Raw genomic sequence first — 21,867 nt, 5'->3', positions numbered from 1 at the left:
AAAGATGCACCTGCTTGTGGTAATGAGGCTTGTCAAAGGCTAGTCCAAATTCTCTCAGTGAATAATGAAGTAATATTGACTGCAATGCGGCGCATTTCCAACAGGTGGCAACCTTGTGCTTTTTAAATTGGTGTTTGCGGCACCCGTGTTTATTACCACGGAGTACTTGCTGTGCCACTGGGTTTTAGAGCTTGAAGTTCACAGGGCCCATAAAAATAGAGTGGTATTTCACTAAATGAGCTCAAATGATAAGTCTTAACAGTTATGCAGTCAAATCGGTTGTGAAATTGAAATTACGTTTTACCCCCATGTGAGTGAGTGCCTACTAAACAGAGGAGTTCTAGGGTCCATATCTCTCCCTCCTCTCATGCACTGCTCCCACCAGTCTCTGGATTGGAAAGTAAATATTTACTCAGGGGACGAGGTGATCTTATTAGTGTGCTCTGTGCTCTTCAGTGGGCGTCCATGTCCCATAGAGGTGCAGTATTGTTGGTATGTGGCGAAGGAGGCCCTATGTTTACCAGACCTGGTTCTCTTGGGGGCTTTTAAGAGCAGACTGCTGACAGGGCCTCTGGCAGGGATGGCTGGGGAACACAGGTATCTTTCTGTGAAGTATGTGTGTCTCCTGCCCGTTTGGCTTCAAAACAAACAACCCGGCTCTGAACAAGCCCTTCTGGAGCCAGGCTGCATGGACCAAGTGAACTGCAGTGAAGGACAGTCTTAGGTTGCTAAGATTAGGGGTGGACGATGTGGGGAAAAATATTATGATACTTCAGAAAACCGAGTACCTGTGGTTTTTAGTTACGCTGGATTTTTGCTGGAATAGACCCAATGTATCAGCATCAGCCGAGTCACAATAACACAATGATAATCAACAGACTCAAACGCTGAGGTATAAGAAGTTTATAAAAGTTTAAATAAAATATAAACTTGAGTTGTAAAGGTGAAAGATGGCTACTATATCCCATGAATAGACTCGGTTTAATGGTTTGCATACTGTATATTACTGTGTAAATGAAACAGGACCAGTTGTGCTTCCATAGTCCAGATTTTAACTTACAACTTCCCAAAAATGTTGCAGTCACACAGCTCCAGTGGCCTGGAGGTTGTGGATTCGATTCCCGCTCCGGGTGACTGTCTGTGAGGAGTGTGGTGTGTTCTCCCTGTGTCTGCGTGGGTTTCCTCCGGGTGACTGTCTGTGAGGAGTGTGGTATTTTCTCTCTGTGTCTGCGTGGGTTTCCTCCGGGTGACTGTCTGTGAGGAGTGTGGTGTGTTCTCTCTGTGTCTGCGTGGGTTTCCTCCGGGTGACTGTCTGTGAGGAGTGTGGTGTGTTCTCTCTGTGTCTGCGTGGGTTTCCTCCGGGTGCTCTGGTTTCCTCCCACAGTCCAAAAACACACGTTGGTAGATGGATTGGCAACTCAAAAAGTGTCCGTAGGTGTGAGTGAATGTGTGTGTGTGTTGCCCTGTGAAGGACTGGCGCCCCCTCCAGAATGTATTCCCGCCTTGCGCCCAATGTTTCCAGGTAGGCTCTGGACCCACCGCGACCCTGAACTGGATAAGGGTTACAGATAATGAATGAATGAATGAACTTCCCAAAAATCCTGTGCTGAGATATTGTGCATCTAAGTGCGGGCACAGCATGGCGCGGGAATGGGACACACACTGCATGTCACTTGAAATATTTCTATTTAAAACATGCTTTGTTCAGTAAGAAAGAACGTGCAGTTAACATATATTCCAGTGGAGTGCATAAGCAATAAGTATGTGTCATTTCCCCCTTTTGTAAATTACATTCTGAAATATTGGCTCATCTGGACCGAGTCCTAGGTGAGATAAAGCATTAAAAATCATGCAAAATAGATAGCATCAAAAGATGAAGAAAGGACGGGAAGGGGGTGGGGTGTGGGTGCAGTGATGGTTGATGGAAAAGGTCTATTTAATTAAAACTAATCAGGCTGAGTGATTCCAAATGTCAAGTAATCAGGATGGACTGTCCATCCTGCCGAGAGATCCGGAACCTTCCTCAAAGAGAGAGAGAGAGAGAGAGAGAGAGAGAGAGATAGGGCTGTGGGCTATCTCTGAAAGCATCTGGGCTTCATTGTGCTGAGAGACCTGTGGCTGTGTGCAACATTGCCCTGAAATTGCAGCTCCCCCATAAAACAGCCTTGTTCTTCTAATGGCCTCCCTCTGCCTTATTACAGAATGATTAGGCCTGATGAAGATGGGGTCTGCTTGGGCATTCGGCCTAAAGTGAAGGCTTTTTGAGGGGCAAAAATGGAAAGCTTTTTTGACCATAATTGTTTCTATAGTGTTTTTTTTTTTTCCCTCCAAAAACTGTTCCATCCCGACTCCACAGGCTTTTTACTCGACCGTGTGTTTAAAAAGTAGGAAATGTAGAAATTCTTCACAGGTCTGCTGAGGTCTGAGCAGGGAGGAAAAGCTCCCCTTATCTAACTTTAGCCTCAGGATGTGGCAAGCCCCTCCACCAGAGGATCTGCTGGAGAAAGGGATGACTCAGCAGAAGAACGGCATGATGGAACCACTGAGGTTTGCTCTGTCCTTGGACCGAATGTTCAGTATTTTCTTCTTTCACTATAGTTGCTTTCTGAGAAACGGTGAAGTTGTAGAGGGACTTGCCTCAGCTGCACATCTTGGGAATGGGATTTTTCAGGTTCAAGTTTATTACAAAAACATTGCTTCATGGTACTGAAGTGCATGGAATATGGTGTTCTGAATGTCCTAGACCACCCTGCCAAAACAGCACTGCTATCTTTTTATATGTTTGGCTTAAAAATATCATTGCCTCAATATAATGCCACAACAATAGAGATGAAGGTTGTGTTTCACGATTTATTTGTTTCTCAGTTGAAAGTGTTGCTAATTCATGATTGTGAATGACATAAACAAAATTCATTATTAACAAATCTCTTTTTATCCGAGTCAGAGACCACACAGAGTTTTACTTTCCGCTCAAAACATTAAGAAAAAGCTCTGTACCACAGAAACGACACAGACGCCCAACAAAACAAATATTAAACCAAGCTTTTTGATATAAACGCCCCACTCAAATCTCTCTTATATCGTCCCTAATCTTTTTGCTGAGCCGCGATAGACTGGGGTGATCCAGCCTTGCATCCAACTCTTCCACGTAGTGCCCACTACAACCCTAATGATGAGCATGAAAAGGTTAGAGAATATGAAATAATGAATGAATGAATGAATGTTGACTATGTAATGCAGTTACTGGTCAGTCAGGGCCTTGTGTACTGAGCATCATTTGAGTAAGCAATACAAACAGTACCTGATAAAGGCTTTCAATGATGCAAAGATCGTTTCAAAGCTTTGATTGTCCACACGGCTGATACGTAGCTCAAGTCTTCATGGGGAATGAATGTAGAACATATGCGTTGTTATTATATGATCATGGTGAAAGGCTTGGATGTTATGCAGGCAGATGTGGGCTGTTTGGCTCAAATTGTAAGCCACGGTGTCCTGAGAAGGAAATCCCGCCTCCTCCTCTTGTCTGTCATACACATCTTTGTCACAGCTGAGCTGGCTGGCAGATACATCCTCCAGATGTCTATCAGCTGGAGATAAGACACACTGCAGCCGTGACACTCCACCCCACATATTTTCTCTCTCTCTCTCTCTCTCTCTCTCTCTGTCTCTTTTTCCATCTGATGGTGCCATTCAAGTATGTGTTACTTTAGCACCAAGATGGCTAGCAGCATTTGTATGAGACATACCCTATGAGCTTCTCTCACCACCCTGCGAGTACACAGTGCTGTCAACTTCTACTCGCCATCTCTCAGTCGGGGGGGAAATCACAGGGGCACTTTCTGAGGTGACCCAGCCTGGTTCGTGCTCCCACCACCCCCACCAGCTTTGATTCCAGTGCAAGGCTGAAAGGACGCCTCTGTATCTCCCACCGCAGCGCAGTGACCTTTACCCTCACCCCCCCTACAGGCGGGGAGAGAAGGGAAGGATTGTCCCTCTCCCCTCTGAGCTCCCAGAGACTGGGGGGATTATTTTGCCAGGTGTCTCCTCTGGCTATGGGAATGTTGTTTTCTTTTTCTGTTTTTTTTTTTTTTTTTTTTTTTCTTCCCCTTTACTTGAGTAAACCGATCCTTTGTTTGGGGCCTGGATGGTGTGGATGTCCCGGACACAGATGGCCCATCCTCCTCCTCCGAGGCCCTGCAATGAACCCGCCGAATTAAGGAGGGAGTCGGAGCATGTAGCTATCTTTTCTTAACAAGGGGTCTCTCCATCACCTGTGGTCACGCTACACAGCCATACACAATATTACCTGATCTTATTACCTCTCCATGACACTGCCACACCATTTTGTCTGCAGTAATTCAGACAGTGTTGTGGGTAAAGTTCACCTAATGGTCACTCAGATTAAAATCTCTCTCTCTCTCTCTCTCATTAGGTTTCCCCAAAGCAGGTGCACCCTCAGCCAACACAGGGCCATCTTATGGACGAGTGAGTAACAGTGTTGCCAGAGGCCCAGAGCGTCCCGCATCGCAGCTTCATCCTAAAGACCAGGATTCACTGGTGCAAAGAGCAGAACATATCCCTGCTGGGACCCGCACTCCAATGTGTGCCCACTGCAACATGGTCATCAGGTGCAGCTTAAGGCCATTTCTTGCCTTAATGATACTAGTGGTGTTTATTTCTTATTTGAAACTGCAGTCAGAGCCCAATATATCACAATGAATTTTCACTATCTTCTTGTTATTGAAAAGATTTGCTTATAAATTATGAATGAGTCCAAACTAAATAAGGTAGTTTGAATAGGGGGGGCGTGTATATTTGTGCTGATTTTCATGTGATTGTAAAAGCAGCTGTTTTTACTGTGTACTGGGGAGTAAATGGTATGTTCTGACTTGTGACAGTGAATCCATAAGACCCTAATTTCCAAACAGTAAGGAAAATTGATATGTAAATAAAGTATTGCACAGATATTTGTTGTGATTACAATATCCTTATTTGGGTGTATAAAAAAAGTGAACATAGACATTTAATTTGTGTTCCTGCCCTGTGATAAATCACCCCAAAGTATGCTCTGTTTGAGTTCGATCTTCTTGACCCATGGAAGAAAATCAGAGAGGGCTCATGTAAAGCTGCAACAAGGGCGAGCCTGGCTCAGTGTGACTGGAACATGCGGTGTAAGCTTTAATTTGCAGAGAAAGTAATTGCTGATTAATTTGGCGTGACAGCCGGGCAGGGCAGGGGCTGTGCTGCCTTTATCTGAGCAGAAAGAGTTCATGGCCCTTGCTGGCTTGTTATCGTTCGGTAGCTCGGGCCGGAGTACTGCAGCTCTCCCCTGGAGAGGCAGAACCTCAGGGTTGGTGTATGTTACACCACCGCGGCCCAGGGGTAGACTCCCAGACTCCTGGCGAAAGTGGCCGTGACATCCAAGCTTTAGGGTTCCGTTTACGGCATTTGATATGCTCCGAGCCTTTTGTTTTCCCTCTCAGTTAATCATCCGATTTGTAATCTGCATCTTCACCGACAGAGTGGAACCTCACTCCTCGTGTTACTCTGCAGATCACTGCACCAGATCATCAGGAATTACGGAAACGTCTGCTTTCACAGGGGGCACTCTAGGTTTGGTGCTTGTCTTGTATGGAATTTCCCAAGGTTAAGGAAGAAGGCAGCCTAATTAGGCTTTTTTTAAATACAGTAAAACAGCACAAATATAGTTTAATCTGGATCTATTCCTCTCTATGGATTTGACCCATAAACCTATACATTTGTGTGTAAAATATGTAACAGTGAAGATACGAATGGAAGGAACTTGAAGTTGTAGAGGTTAATAGATTTAAGTTTATGTATCTATATTTAAAGTTTGTTTTCTCTCTCTCTCTCTCTCTCTGTTAGGGGGCCTTTCCTAGTGGCCATGGGGAAGTCCTGGCACAAGGAGGAGTTTAACTGTGCTCATTGCCACTGCTCTATGGCCGAGTTGGGCTTCGTGGAGGAGCGTGGGTCTTTGTACTGTGAGCGCTGCTATGAGCAGTACTTGGCCCCCACCTGCTGCCGCTGTCAACGGAAGGTTCTCGGGGTGAGTGACTCAGTAAACTGTACAGGGCTAATCTTAAAGCATCTAATTGGCTCCTCTGTTAGGAACTCTGGCTGTCTGTTTTGAGCACTTGGTGGCTGTAGGCAGGAACAACACTAATTCTTAGCCCAAGATGTTTCTAGACAGTATGTACACACACTTTTTTGTTTTTTAACTCTCACTCATTTTCCCTGATCCTTCCCTGTCTTTTAAAGTCTCGCTTCCTCATTCGGCTCGTGTTGTCAGCCCGCCGGCCCTGAGAGTGGCCTAGGGAACCAACTGGGCCTGTGGGAAAAAGAGCTTTAATCGGGATCATAAGGTCCATGAGACCAAAGTGGGGAGGTTGGCACTCACTGCTCCAATGTGTGACAATTAGCACCGGCTCTGGCGCTTCAGCATGAGCCCCCACTTCAAACAGGCAGCGCTGGGCCTCTGGAGGTGCCCGCGAGGTCAGGACCACTGAGCGAGGCGACGGAGCGGAAGGGTATCGCTCTGCTAATGAGTGGCTAGGCTAGGCAAGGGCTCCTAATCTAGGACACCCGGGCATGGGCTGTGGAGAGATCAAACGTCATTTTGTTTATAGCTCTATTTAACATCATGTTTACGCTGTCACTTCGTTTCAAGGAGGTGGAAGCATGAGGAATTTGAGTCTTCTGCCGTTTCTTGCCCTTTTTAGTAATGGCCAATTTCTCTAAGACTAAGAACCAGCGGATAATTGCGTGAATATTTACGGATTATGTTGCTGCTATTTAGGGAGGAAGTAAAAGGAAGATTACGTTAAATCCGTTGTGTCTCATTTGTGGTGTTAAAACAATAGCAGATAAAGACATTGTGTAAATGACTATGATCCTTTTGAAGACTAGAGTTAACACTTGTATTTGCTGTAGTACATAAATATAATTATAGAATGACTTGGCTATTTCTGTTAGATTTATGCATTTACTTTCATTATTATTAATTTTTTTAATTATAATGTCTGTATTAATTGCCACGAAACAGGACAGACTGCAAGTCAATTTATATTAATAAAGCTGCTCTTCTAAAACTCGGAAACACATTTGTGGTATTGATTTAACACACAGTCTCTGTGTTTGACAGATCTGTCAAAAATTCTGTAGAGTTTTTATTGTAGTGTTTTTTCACCTGCAGTTGTCACAAAGCAGTTTTAATGAAATCCAGATTGAGGCCCCAAATGAGCAACCCAAGGGAATCATTAGCAAGGAAAAAAAAAACTTTAGAACAATAGGAAGAAACCTAAAGAGAAGCAAAGACAAGAGAACCATAACACAACAAAGGCTGCCAGAGCTGGGAATAGAGAAATGGAAATGGATAATGGATATACAGTACATTAATATGAGATAACCATAACCTGTCAGACAGAGAATGAGGGTCAAAGAATGTTTGTGAAATTCACTGTTGATTTGTTGAGGGGAAAAAAAAAAATATGGAATACAACAATGTACCAAAAAACTTCTAAAGGTTTAATAAATAAATAAATGCTAACTTTTCCCCTCTCAACAGGAAGTCATCAATGCCCTGAAGCAGACCTGGCATGTCTACTGCTTTCTGTGCACCTCCTGCCAGGAGCCTATTCGCAACAACACCTTCCACCTGGAGGATGGACTGCCGTACTGCGAGCGAGGTGAGAGGGCAGATCACACACACCTGCTCAGAACCAATCCGACACACTTACACTACTCCAATCTGCTTTTTTCCCCCCATCTTTTTCTTTCTAAACCCAGCTTAACCTAGCCCAACTCATCCTCTCCCTCAGACAGGCCCAGCTTTAAGGGCTGGTGTTAGTTACAGCTGAGCAATTAAGTAATCTGGGCTTGTTACACAGTCATTAAACAGTCAGTGACCTTAACAAGTTATTGGAGAACCATTAAAACTCACGGTAAGTTTACAGCCCCTTCGCGTTGCCCTGATGATCACTGCTGCCAAACCCATCTTAGTGAAATATGCTGGATGTTCAAGGTGCATTAATCACTAATCAGGGTCTGCTTTATGTCTCTGTTTGACTGTTAGACTATTACGCTCTCTTTGGTACCAGTTGCCATGGCTGCGACTTCCCTATTGAGGCTGGAGACAAGTTTCTGGAGGCCTTGGGCTTCACCTGGCATGACACCTGCTTCGTATGTTCAGTAAGTTCACATTAACGAAAAAAGAGGAATAATAGATCAAAACAAATCACATTTATTTTTATGGCGCTTTTTGCAACTGATAAAAAAAAGAAAACCCCCAAGTGAACAAGCCAAACGTGACAATGGAGAGGGAAAATGCCCTCAAAGCTGGAGGGAGAAACCTTGGGAGGAACAAAGGCTCACTATGGGACACATCTCTGGTCAAAACCTCTTTTTAAATTAATGATAAACAGCCACATTACATCATATTTGCTTTTTCATTACCAAGTTTCTACTAATAAATAACAGAGATTTTGGCTCTCTGAATATTTATTAGTTTAAGTTTGTTCTTGTTGCTGTGAAGGTGATTATGAATCATCCTCTCGTTAATATTGTGATTTTATTTTTTTTAATAGAGTTTCTTTCAAAGTCTTGCAAAAGTTCATTACCAATATATCAGAAACATGTGCAAATGTCAGGGACAAGTCTTAATTTATTCAAAGGGGACATATTATGAAAAATGACTTTTGCTTAATATGCACATTCATTTGATCATATCAGCAGCCTACCAGCCCACAGACTGTGAAACAAGGCCACCCAGTCCATTTTTTTTTTTGTGGTTTTCCTAAGTCAGTGGACATGAGATAAAGCAGTTCTGAATTTAGGCAGCTTCTTATGAGCGCAGACACTTCCGCATTGTCCCGCCTCCTTGTCCGAGTCTGTCCAATCACAGCAGTGGAGCCGTGTTTATGTGCGAGAGCAAAGACGAGGTTTAACAGAACATGAGTGTGGAGAAATAAGAATGGGGTGTAACAACAGAGAAAACAAGAACTGAGATAAAAAAACAAAAACAAACTGGTGTTAGATCCTTGTGGTATTTTGACCAAAGCACGTCATAGATCTTTTATTAAGAAAAGGTGTAGAATATGTCCCCTTTAATTTCCAGTCAAATCGACCAGTACACGTTAAGCACGTTTCAAATGGAGACAATAAAGTAAATGAATAGATAAAAGAAAAGCTATTAAAACCAGGGTTGATACTGATGCTAATAAAAGGAACAACCTTTCAAATGAAAATGTACTTAACGAAGCATGGTCTCTCATTTTTGCCCAGCACTGTATCTACCATAACATCGGTTCGCTGTCATTGAATTAAATTACTGATTCCAAAAGTACTGTAGTGTCTTGTCTCATGATGAACGAACTGGATTGTGTAACATTACGCTCCTCCCTTCCAGGTTTGCAACAACAGTCTAGAGGGCCAGACCTTTTTCTCCAAAAAGGACAAGCCCTTGTGCAAGAAGCACGCACACTCTTAAAATCCGAGCCCGTCTGCTGCCAAAAGGAGAGGACAGAGGGAAGAAAATGGAAAAAGCCTTACCAGCTGTTGATGTTTTTTTGAGATTAATATGGTATTAACGGAGGTGGTTAGTGTGGGAAGACGTTTTTAGTGTTGATCACAGGAGCACATGCAGTGTGCTGCCAGTCAGTCTTTATCATGTGTGTGTTATTTTACATGTCCCTCAATGGGAGTACGGAGCTCTATCTAATAAAGTATTTTTGAGACTGGGAATGCTTTTGAGGACAGTAATATATAATTTAGCTTTTCTGTTATACAGTAGCTGTCATGTCAAATGCACGTTGTTTTTATGAGGTCCTAAACGTACTGTTATGGTTTTTCCTAGTGTTAAGTGAATGTGTTGACGTACCGAGGAAACAAAGCTATCATGGCGTAGAGAAGAAATAAAAGTGGACAAAGAGGGCTCTCAGATTTGAGTAAAGTAACTGGGAATAATCACAGAAACTAATTTTAACTTGAGGAAATGAATTGTGTATTGTTTCTATTGTGAAGATGCTCATATGCTATGATAAGAGTGTGCTTTTTCATTAGACACAGTGTCCCAGGAAGTCAGGACGCAACAACAATTTGAACATGAAGACAACGATATAAAGAAACCACACAACCACATTTCTAGAGAACACTTACAACGAATGAATTATGGAAATATTTGTGCTTTTCTTTCCCAATTTTTGTGTGTGTCCCTTGAATGTTTATTTTCTTTTAATATTGTTGTGTTCTCTGAATGTTTTTGTGTTGTTAATTTCCAAACCCCTGTTGCGTATTGACTCTCTGGGCCACCGTACGTAGCTTCTATTTTGTCATAGCTCTAGAGCAGGATACTGTTGTGTACTATTGAGAGAAGCAGTCTGATCAACATTAAGGCTCTGTATGTTCAGCTTCATTCCAGCGTCCCGACCCCTCCCCGTCCCCTCTGCTCCTGCAGGGGCTCGAACAGAGCGCTATTTATCCAGCTATATTTATTGAGGCTTGCGGGATGAATTTTGGGGTTTCTACGGGCTTCGCACATATTTCACTGCTCTGACAGAGTCAAGACGGAAAAAGAGTTTTAAGGACAGTGATGTTTTTTCATGTTCGATTTCTTAATGCGAGAAGTTTTGGGCCTAATCTGATGTTCTGAAGTGGATGTGTTTTAATATGAAACTTAATGCGAAAGCCTTGTGCACAGACTGCTAATATATATCTACAGTGAGCGCTAATTCACTCCTAAAACCAATCATTTCACTTTATTTACATTGTTTTACAGAGCTTTCGCCCTCTGGTCATAAGTAATGTATTACAAATGTATGTTTTCATGGGTTTTTCCCCCTCCTCCCGTCTGCTCTGCATATATTTGTCACCTTCTAATTAAGAAATGGGAAAAATAAACTCTGTTCTTATTAAGTTCTGCCTCAGAGTGTAATAAATATTAATACAGATTATATTTCCTAAGTCTGTACTGAAATAACTTTTTATCTGTTGCCGTTGCATAATTACTGTTTTCTTTTAATTCCATTTCTCTATTTAACATTTTCATAGCCCTTTTCCATAGCCTAAAAAAACAAACCGTTCTGCATTTTTCATTATTAATTCTTCTGTTTCACAGCTAGTTTGACTTCATTTAAAGCAATTGGGAACCAGGGCCATGTTTGCATTGAGTATATGATAATCCATGTACATCCAGGAAACCTTAACCAAATTCACATCATCAAATGTTTTCTACCTTTAAAGACATCAGCTTTATGTAATTTTATGGGAGATATTTTTGAGAAGATCTTGTGGAAGGAGGCAGGGGCAGTGTGTGTGTGTGTGGACGGGGGTCGGAGACCAGCTGAAAAACACCCCCAAAGCATTATATTGCCACCACCGTGCTTAACTGGAATTTTTGGGTTTGAATGATTTTCCTTACTTTCACCAAACCAAAGAAAAACCTCTTTTTCCAAACAACTATTTTTTTTAATCCAGCAAATAACTGATGACAAAAGCCTCTCATCTCATTCATTCATTATCTCTAAGTGCTTATCCAGTTCAGGGTCGATGTGGGTCCAGAGCCTATCTGGAATCAGTGTACGCAAGGTGGGAATACACCCTTGAGGGGGCGCCAGTCCTTCACAGGGCAACACGCACACATTCACTCACACCTACGGACACTTTCGAGTCACCAATCCACCTACCAACGTGTGTTTTTGTGTGACTGTGGGAGGAAACCAGAGCACCCGGAGGAAACCCACGCAGACACAGGGAGAACACACCACACTCCTCACAGACAGTCACCCGGAGGAAACCCACGCGGACACAGGGAGAACACACCACACTCCTCACAGACAGTCACCCGGAGGAAACCCACGCGGACACAGGGAGAACACACCACACTCCTCACAGACAGTCACCCGGAGGAAACCCACGCGGACACAGGGAGAACACACCACACTCCTCACAGACAGTCACCCGGAGGAAACCCATGCGGACACAGGGAGAACACACCACACTCCTCACAGACAGTCACCCGGAGCGGGAATCAAACCCACAACCTCCAGGCCCCTGGAGCTGTGTGACTGCGACACTACCTGCTGCACCACCGCATCGTGCCGCCCCCCTCTCATTTCTGTCCAGATTAATTTTTACATGTCTGAACTGGAAATGTGGAGTCCTCCATGGTCTGTGTCAAAAGACCAGCCTTTGTGCAGCATCAACCGGAGCGTCGGTCTTGAGATGTTGCTACCAGAATTGGGCAGACTTGTCTGGATCCAGACCTTAGCAGTGATTTATCAATCCTTTTTGCTTGCCAGCTCAAAGGGCATTTTTGCCTTCTTTGCTATGACCCTTTGAGATTTCTACAGTGTTAACTCCTTGTACGTTTTAATTGTACTTTACACTGTGGTCACTGGCACTTGAAAAAACACTTGGATATGGCTCTATAGCCTTTCCCCTTCTCGTGAGCAAGACACCTGGCGCAACTGGTGGTCCTTACAAAGCCCTTTTTGTTTATCCATGACTTACCATTGACTAATAACTGACTGGAAATATATCAGCTGTTCTCAATTTATAGCTGATTTAAAAATGGAAGAGTGTAGAGGCATTTCCTCAACATTTTGTGACACTTTCAAGGGGGTTGAATAACTGTGGACGTTTAAAGTGTAATATTAAAACATTAACACAATGTGTTAATGTCTTTTGTGTCTTGTTTACGTCATTTTCAAAACACTGCTGAAATAAAAATCTAAATATGTCATGAGTTATGAATAATTAGGTCTTAGGTGTATACATTAGAATTATTAGGAGATACTAAAGCGCAGTATTCTTTGTCAATACTCTTATCAAAGTCGTCCATAGGTGTTCGGCGTTTCTTAGCTGGTGTTTGTAGGTGTACTTCTCCAGAGAGTCGGTGGTGGGAGCCATTTCTGATGAAGGAGCGGGTTTTTTTGATGAAGGAGAGCGAAGTGGAGCTCCTGGACTTGGAAGGAGCTGCGTGAGACCGAAGTCCAGGGCAGTAGTTTGATATAAGCCCGGTGAACTATGAGAGTGGTATTGTCTCCGCGCTGAGAAGTGAAGGAGAAGCGCAGTGTGCGGAGAAGTGAGGAGACTCCCGAGTCTGAAGGTGAGGTGTGTTTTCTCTTTTCTCTCTGAGGTGAGAAGGCGAATGTGACAGTTGGCTGACGACTTCGGAAAAAAAAAGGAGTTCAAAACTTTCCTTTTACGGGTTCTTCTCTTTTTCTTAACACGTGCGTCTGTCTCTCACGACGTTTTACGTGGATTCTGCGTCACGTTTGTTCATTTAGGCGCGAATCTGCGAGGTCAATCCAACTTGGGACTCTTCGCTCGAGAGAATTGCGAGGCTGCCCCTCGCGCGTTCACGGGAAGATGGAGATGAAGAGAGATAGGACAGAGTCCGTTTACTTTTCGATGTTTTCTTGTGAAAAACGACAGTGTTTTCCTCAGAAAAGTGCCGCAGACGTGCCGTGTCAGTAACTTTACCCTCTCTATTTACTCTAAAGTCAGCGTGTTCGTTACAAACGTTTAAAAATGAAACATTTAGTAAAAACTAATGTCTGAGGTAAAAGGCTGAGGTAAAACGGACCGTTTTACCTCAGATATTTGCTATCAATGACGTCATAATACAGAATGTAGCGGTTGAGTACAAATATAAAATCTGGAAGTTGATAGTTATATATCTTTTTTATTTATTTATTTTTTTGCTATATTTATCTTTTCCAACGGTTTTTTAAGTGAGAATATCCAACACATCCATTATATATTTTACCTCAAACATATGTCAATAACTATTATTACACTATGACTACACAATTTCATATTATAGCACGTTTTTCTGAGCATTTTGCCAAATATATGGTCAATATTACAGTACGCTGAACATTTCTGTTCCATACCAAAGAGCGTAATTTGTGTGTTGCCCAATGATATTGGTATAATATCGGAAACAGCAAATATACTTGAATATATTGGTATTGAACAGTTGTTTAGATTTGACAGATATATCACAAATAAGATGAAACACGTTTTTGTGTTTGAAAAGTGAGCCGTTGTATTGTGGAACATATCAACAACAGTGGGCTACTGTGCTAATTTTCTACATTTGTAACCCCTGAGGAATAGATGTTATATTTTTGTTTAATGGAATTCCAGGAAGATGAAATCCCAATGAAATCCCAATTCATTCATTCATTCTTTCAGTCATTCATCTTCTGTAATTGCTTGATACTCATCAGAATCATGGGGTCAGGACCCCTCAAAGAGGCAGGACCACACCCTGGACAGGTTGCTAGTTAAATACAGGGCATCACATACACACATACACACACCTGTGTACAGTTTCATACACTCATTCACTCACACCCTCACACCTACCAATATAAGTTTTTGAACTGTGAGAGGAAACCCACGCAGACAAGGGAGGAAAACACCCAACAAACAGTGACCCAAGGCAAGGATTGAACCCAGGACCCCGAGATCCTGGAGCTGTGTGACAGAGACACTGCAGCACAAACGTACTGACGGGTTCCAGATTGCGCAATTACGAAACGTACACTTGTCTGGATTAAACGATACTGGGAATGAATGTATTCAATGATGTGTTACACATATTTTGTAAAACGTAATCTTCTGAGAACCACACATTCAGTATGTATTTAAATGTTGTATAAATGTTATTACAAACTGTTTTATTTTCCCCTGTAGATGTCCTGCAGCTTATTGACAGAGTTGAGGGTCCCTTAATTCAATCAGGTGCTTGGCTTCTCCCTCAAATGTGCCATTGTACGGACTGAGGTAAGCCCCTCTTGTTCAGCGCTCTATAACTGCTCAGATAAATCACGTTAGCAGGGCTGTGCGTGGCTGAGGTATTTATAGAAACAAGTGACAGTATGCAGTTGTTAGGAGTGCAGATTTTATGTGGTGGCCACCCTTTTTTACTGTGGAAAACGCACAAGTTTATACATGTCTTTTTTTCCCCCCCTTTTACTCAGTGCACTCACACACACACACACACAGACACACACACACACACACTCACAGTTGTGTTTTTAATGTGTCTTTTCACACTTTAAGGCTAAATATCTGAGTATATCTGCTCATCCAAAGTCTAGAGTATCACCACAATCCTCTCCTCTATTGAACAGGGTTTAGACTCGATTATGGACCATTGCTGTGAGATATTGATGGCACTCACCCATAGGATCGTTAACTAGATGAGGTACTGATGTTGCATGCTTAGTTCCGGATCCCAAACGCCACTCCAGCTCACCCTGAAGTTAGTGGATGGTGTTCCGTTGCTGTTCCACAAGGCAACGCTGATGGATCGACACCCCTCTAGCCCATGCTTGGCATTGGGGAAGTTGAACCTCGTCTCACGTTTGTCTAATACATAACATCCCCTTTCATTTCATGCTTTTCAACTGAGGTTACACAAGCCCTGCACGTATTATTGCACATCTGTGTCCACATTAAAGTGGCTGAATTCACCAATTATTAGGGGTGTATACAAACTTTTGGCCGTGGAGTGTATGTGTTTTGGAAGCTGGCTCTCAGCAGGCTGAGATAACACTCGTTAGATTGTCGGGAAGAGAAGCGGTGGGAAGTTTTGGGAGAGCGATCCGGCCAGCTGCTCCCATTCCCTGTGGACTGTCTGCAGTATCGCTTTTGAATGAGCTTCCACGCTGTCTATCCCCGTTCGGGGGAAGAAAAAAAAAAACGAAAACGAGGTTCAGACCTCCTCAGCTTCCCTCTTAGACCCAGTAACCAGAACCAGCTGCCTGTTAGTGTAGGTTATGGGTGGATATTTATATGAGTGCGTCGCTGAAATATTTCATGCACTGTGTTACGTTACTGTGCTGTAAAGGTACTACATTCTGGAATAGAACTATTGAAGAAATCCTGGAATATCCCAGTGCTTTCTGAGGTTTGCAAACAACTTAGAATGGGTTCTGTGCTCCATCAAACAGTTCTGCTTCATTTAAAAGCGACGTATTATGAAAGAAATCACATGGTCGGTGTAAAAGCACATACATGTGTGCATCTGAAGCACCTACCAACACAGGTTTGGAAATAATATAACCAAGTCTGTGACTGAACACATGGGTTAATGCTAGTCATCCTTGCTCCTCACTCCTGGGCTCTCACGCTGGACTGAGCTGTGTGCGGCTCATTATCATTTAAAGGAACAGGCGCTGAAACAAGCTACGCTCAAACGCAATACTGAGGCTTACGTGTGGTGAAAATGTCTCAGAACACTATATATATAAGATCTGTGTGGTCTGGCCCTGGGTGGCTGCAGACTTGTTTGATTTAAGCCCCTTGGCCGACTTATTAAGCCCCTGTTTTACTGCTAATATTTTATTGTAGCAAAAACATGGTGGAAAAACACGACACAATGCCACACTCTGTTCTACACTCTATCACAGACCTTACAGAAATGTTCTTACAGCAACGAGCTCCACGGGTTCCATGGGTCGACACACGCGCCGCAGACCACCATTTTATAAGCTCCCGCTGTAGGCTGCGCTATTCAGGCCTACTGTTACTGTTACTGTTGCTTAGTGCCAAACTAATATTATGGAAACACCTCAACTGACTTCTTTGGTTATAATAAAGTGGTGTTTATACTGGTAGTTCTGTGAACGGAGGTCTGTAAACTGTGCTTTCAAAGTATTATAAAAAGGGCTCCTATTTGTTTCTGTGTAGAAAATAGGGGAAAGTAACTTGCGGTGGGGTCTATTTGCCCACCTCTCTTTTAATTTACACGTAATGTTTTTATTCCTTATCTCCGTTGTGTTGGAAAGGATCCATTATCAGTCAAATTTGTTTCACCACAACACTCAGTAACATTTAGCACAGGTATTGTAGCTCTCCAACACAGAGTTCCTTTGTTTGTGAACGAAAGTAAAAGGATCTGCTGAGCCCTGTCCCTTGACTCTTGAATCTGCATACCCCAAGGGCTGCTGGGAGAGTTTAACAAGCTTCTGATGTTGCTGGAGAGAGGGAGCCGTTTTACATTCTTTCACTGAGGTAGAAGCCCGGAGCATCCCTTCGGAGAGCAGAGGTCAGTGTGTGAAGCGGATGTGATGAGGAGGAGGAGGCTCGCTTTCATCTCAACTCGACTCCATGTCCTTTCACTCTTAGGATGACAACAGAGTTCTTCGCTATCTACAGCTTGGTAGTGATTCTATATGGACACTAAACAGGCATGACAAAGTGCTATGATATGGCCCTGTTCTATGATATTATAAATGATGTGTTACATAGGGTTACTGTAAACCTGAACTGTGCTTGGTTTGGCATGAGTTTCATTTGAATAATAGTTAATAACATATACCGTTTTTAAACAATATTCCAATGAGTTCTTAAAGGCTCAGCACCAGCGATATGAAAGTGTCAAACAAATAAATACAGTGGAGTTCGAGTTCCTAACTTGTGTTTATTGATCGTCAGAAAACACGTTATTTCTTACTAATTCAAGGAATAAGGTTTAAAAGACCGTTGGTCCCCCCCCCCAACGGTGTTGGGAAACTCTAATAGGCGTCTTGCCTGTGACGTAGATGGTGGACAACAACTCTAGAAGCTGCACTTAATTTAATGCAAAATGACGAAAAGGTGTGTTGTTTTTGGCTGCAATAATTCAATGTACAGTGGGACATCTGTGCACAAATGGCCCAAAGATCCCAAAATATCCAGGAAATGGACTAAATTTGTCAACTTTAAATGGGCACTTTGGAAAGGACCATCCGCTCACTCCGTTATCTGTAGCTCATTTCACTGGCGCTTTTCCAACAATATGGGCATGTAAGGACACCAACGAAAAGTGTTCAAGAGCCTCTGTAACATGGAGGTAAACAGGGTGAGGACACTCACTTCGCCTGTTTTAGTTGGTGTTAGTTAACGTTAGCTTGACTCGCTAAACTCGGTGTCTCAGATTATACTCGGCTACGTAGCTGCATTACGGAGGTTTATAGTGTCGGATGAATTCGGGTTCGACTTCGATCACATTTACAAGAATAACGGTACCTCTAAATTTGAGTTTAGCTTATTGCTAGGCTATTGTCATGAATAATGTTGGTTATTTAGCTAGATACTGTCATAACAGTCAGTCATAACGGTGTTTTACCGCGGCGTTGTTCAGCTGTTGTCACCAGTGACGTCACGTTGCGTTCAAGAATTTCCGTTGAGAGCTCGGGTTTTTCAGTCAATTAAAAAGGTCAGTTTTAAAACAAATTAAGCTGCTATTTTCATTTTAATTCATACTTATATCTGTCAGTAACTACAATAATGTGAAATATTCATGGAGGTCCTTTAAGTGGTGCTTAGCCTTTAAAAGCAACATGATTGATTCTGGAAAGCTACTGTTGTCACCACAAACTCCCACTCCTGCTTGTGATCATTTAGAAGCTCTGCATGTGGCTTGTTGGTAGTCGAAGTTTAACTTGTCTGTACATTTTCATTCAATGTTTTATTTACCAAAGAATCTCATTTATTTAATTTGAGAACTTACTCTCATGCAGTTAGCAATCTCGATTTAGGGGTCAGGTCCATATTAAGTAACGTAACTTCAACAGAAAATATTCATTGTATGGAGCAAAAATCAGAAATAGAACAACATCTTCATCTGTTTTCTCGCTTTTCGGCCTTCGGAGGTCTCTCTACAATTCGATTGTTTCCATATGCTGTGATTGGGTGCTGAGCCAGTGCTGACCAAGTCACTGAGCTTGTTTCCCATTTACAGCAAGTGGCAAACGGTGAGGAAATATTCTCAGAATTTTACAAAAAGTGTATTGGATTTAAATAGTGAAGATCGTCTTTAACCCCTTTGTGTCAGTGGGTGCACTCTTAAAAATAGCTTTCATCAGCTTAAAGGAGAATGCATTGTCCTGTGTAGACCCTTTTTTGATAATGGGTTTATAGAACTCTAAAAAAGGATTCTGTTCTTGTAACACATTGGACATTGTCACTACACAGCAAATTCACCAGTGTTAAATCAACACTTTTAGTGTTAAATTGACATTGTAAATGTAACAATTTAACACTCTTAGTGTTAAGTAACAAGTCGCAGTCACACAGCTCCAGGTGACTGTCTGTGAGGAGTGTGGTGTGTTCTCCCTGTGTCTGCGTGGGTTTCCTCCAGGTGACTGTCTGTGAGGAGTGTGGTGTGTTCTCCCTGTGTCTGCGTGGGTTTCCTCCAGGTGACTGTCTGTGAGGAGTGTGGTGTGTTCTCTCTGTGTCTGTGTGGGTTTCCTCCGGGTGACTGTCTGTGAGGAGTGTGGTGTGTTCTCTCTGTGTCTGCGTGGGTTTCCTCCAGGTGACTGTCTGTGAGGAGTGTGGTGTGTTCTCCCTGTGTCTGCGTGGGTTTCCTCCGGGTGACTGTCTGTGAGGAGTGTGGTGTGTTCTCCCTGTGTCTGCGTGGGTTTCCTCCGGGTGACTGTCTGTGAGGAGTGTGGTGTGTTCTCCCTGTGTCTGCGTGGGTTTCCTCCGGGTGACTGTCTGTGAGGAGTGTGGTGTGTTCTCCCTGTGTCTGCGTGGGTTTCCTCCGGGTGACTGTCTGTGAGGAGTGTGGTGTGTTCTCCCTGTGTCTGCGTGGGTTTCCTCCGGGTGACTGTCTGTGAGGAGTGTGGTGTGTTCTCCCTGTGTCTGCGTGGGTTTCCACCGGGTGACTGTCTGTGAGGAGTGTGGTGTGTTCTCCCTGTGTCTGCGTGGGTTTCCTCTGGGTGACTGTCTGTGAGGAGTGTGGTGTGTTCTCCCTGTGTCTGCGCGGGTTTCCTCCGGGTGACTGTCTGTGAGGGGTGTGGGGTGTTCTCCCTGTGTCTGCGTGGGTTTCCTCCGGGTGCTCCGGTTTCCTCCCAAAGTCCAAAAACACACGTTTGTAAGTGGATTGGCAACTCACATGTGTTTGTATGTGTGAATGTGTGAGTGTGTGTTGCCCTGTGAAGGACTAGCGCCTCCTCCAGGGTGTATTCCCGCCTTGCGCCCAATGATTCCAGGTAGGCTCTGGACCCACTGCGATCCTGAATTGGATAAGGGTTACAGATAATGAATAAATGAATAATAGTGTTGAATTAACACTGGAGAATTTGCTGTGTAGAGTAACCGTAGAACCGTAGGCCGTACATTGTCTATCAATCTAAAGAACCATTTCTCCATGGACATGGTCCGATGTAGAAATCCTGGCTGTAGAATGGCTCAACACAATGCTAGTCAGTGTGGATGTCTGTTAGCTGGTATAATAGAATTGGGCAGTGTTCTCCTCCAAGGGTGTTGAGCTGTCTTTGTAGTAATTTTAGTAACACACACACACACACACACACACATATATATATATATATATATATATGAACAGTGAACAGTGTCCAGCTTTACATGTGCTATCCTTCAGACTCCCAGCTTGGTGGCTTCATGTGATTTGGGTCAGTGGGTGGAACTAGTTGCACCATTGTGATGCACAGTTACTGGACATGTAACAGATGTTGCACATATTGTGTGTATTCTGGTGCTCTCTCTCAGCTCCAGCTGCACTCATATCTACCCGTCTGCAGAGATAAACCACAAAGAGCTCAGTATAGTGGTGGACGCGATTCACTAATGAAGCATTAGCTTCAGTACTGCGTTTTAAACTGATGGATGGTCCCACTTGTGAAAACGCTGGCTAAAAAGACCACTCAGCACAAAGTGAAGTAGAATGAGATTTGATTTTGTTTTTCTTTCAAGCTTCCCAGTGGCTTTTCAACTTTCCCAGCAACCAAAACAGCAGGCTTAGTCTGGGTCTCTCTCTCTCTCTCTCTCTCTCTCCCCCTCCTTTGCTGCTGTTTTGTGAGGAACACCTCAAACCCAAACAGCCTCTGGAAATGGTCTGCTCTCACTCAGAGGTCAGCAGCTGCAGCCGTAGCCCTCCTCCACACTCCGCACACATGGGCCGGTTTGGTGGCTGTCCAGGGGGTTGGGGAGGGTTTCTGCTCTAGGTGGGGCGGGGGTCTGAGCTTAGCCGCATTAGCCGACCCTTCACCCCAGCTTCCGCTCTCGTAATTGCAGGAAGCAAAGCGGCCCAATGAGAAAAGGCCGTGGCTGGCCTCGCATTAATGAGCACAGAGGTGCCAGTGTTGTTACAGCATGCTGGCGGCCATTTTGTCTGGAAAAGTTACACCGTTTTTTAAAAGAGCGGTTCATTAGAGCCTGCGTGTTTGATGAATGGAAGGAAAACAGTGAGTTTGAGCGTACAGTTCTGGTTCAAAGTTTGGATACAGCAGACCCAACACAGGCCTTAATGCTTCTGTGCCAGAAATACTTCAAGTGTCTTCCACCCAACACAAGCCCAAGCAATGAGGCAGAATGTCAGGCTCTGGACAGTTTCTACCTTCGACATCAGATTTGGGTTGGGTGCAGCATCCTGTAATGGACGCCAGTCAGTGAATGATGCTGTAAATAATATACTGAACTGTGTTTAAAAATCACATAGCTGATATTGAGACATTTTATATTATGATATACAGGGGTTGGACAATGAAAGTGAAACACCTGGTTTTAGACCACTGTAATTTATTAGTATGGTGTAGGGCCTCCTTTTGCGGCCGATACAGCGTCAGTTCGTCTTGGGAATGACATACACAAGTCCTGCACAGTGGTCAGAGGGATTTGAAGCCATTCTTCTTGCAGGATAGTGGCCAGGTCTCTACGTGATGCTGGTGGAGGAAAACGTTTCCTGACTCGTTCCTCCAAAACACCCCAAAGTGTCTCAATAATATTTAGATCTGGGGACTGTGCAGACCATGGGAGATGTTCAACTTCACTTTCATGTTCATCAAACCAGTCTTTCACCAGTCTCGCTGTGTGTATTGGTGCATTGTC

General features: G+C 43.5%; 2 protein-coding genes across 9 annotated transcripts in view; both read left to right on the top strand.

Moving 5' to 3' along the window:
* pdlim5b (PDZ and LIM domain 5b) overlaps positions 1 to 10,931 on the top strand; it is a 58,710-nt gene extending 47,779 nt beyond the window's left edge. For all 5 annotated transcript variants that reach the window (XM_066650302.1, XM_066650301.1, XM_066650304.1 and 2 more), the window contains 5 exons: positions 4,433 to 4,628; positions 5,887 to 6,067; positions 7,586 to 7,706; positions 8,093 to 8,208; positions 9,425 to 10,931. In XM_066650302.1, the coding sequence (XP_066506399.1) occupies positions 4,433 to 4,628; positions 5,887 to 6,067; positions 7,586 to 7,706; positions 8,093 to 8,208; positions 9,425 to 9,505 (695 nt within the window). In that variant the 3' untranslated portion in view covers positions 9,506 to 10,931. The remainder of the gene's footprint in view (positions 1 to 4,432; positions 4,629 to 5,886; positions 6,068 to 7,585; positions 7,707 to 8,092; positions 8,209 to 9,424) is intronic.
* Positions 10,932 to 12,979: 2,048 nt separating this feature from the next.
* bmpr1bb (bone morphogenetic protein receptor, type IBb) overlaps positions 12,980 to 21,867 on the top strand; it is a 124,430-nt gene continuing 115,542 nt past the window's right edge. Inside the window, exons 1-2 of one of the 4 annotated variants that reach the window (XM_066650587.1) lie at positions 12,980 to 13,123; positions 14,722 to 14,811. The gene's annotated coding sequence lies outside the window, so the exon portion shown is untranslated. Of the gene's footprint in view, positions 13,129 to 13,352; positions 13,487 to 14,721; positions 14,812 to 21,867 lie in introns of those variants that run through there. The other 3 variants (XM_066650589.1, XM_066650588.1, XM_066650590.1) reach the window with 3 other exon arrangements.

The sequence above is a fragment of the Hoplias malabaricus genome, chromosome 18 (genome assembly GCF_029633855.1).
Source record: "Hoplias malabaricus isolate fHopMal1 chromosome 18, fHopMal1.hap1, whole genome shotgun sequence".
Taxonomy (NCBI): domain Eukaryota; kingdom Metazoa; phylum Chordata; class Actinopteri; order Characiformes; family Erythrinidae; genus Hoplias; species Hoplias malabaricus.
The sequence above is the reverse complement of the archived record's forward strand: the minus strand, read 5'-3'. Positions and strand labels throughout refer to the sequence as shown.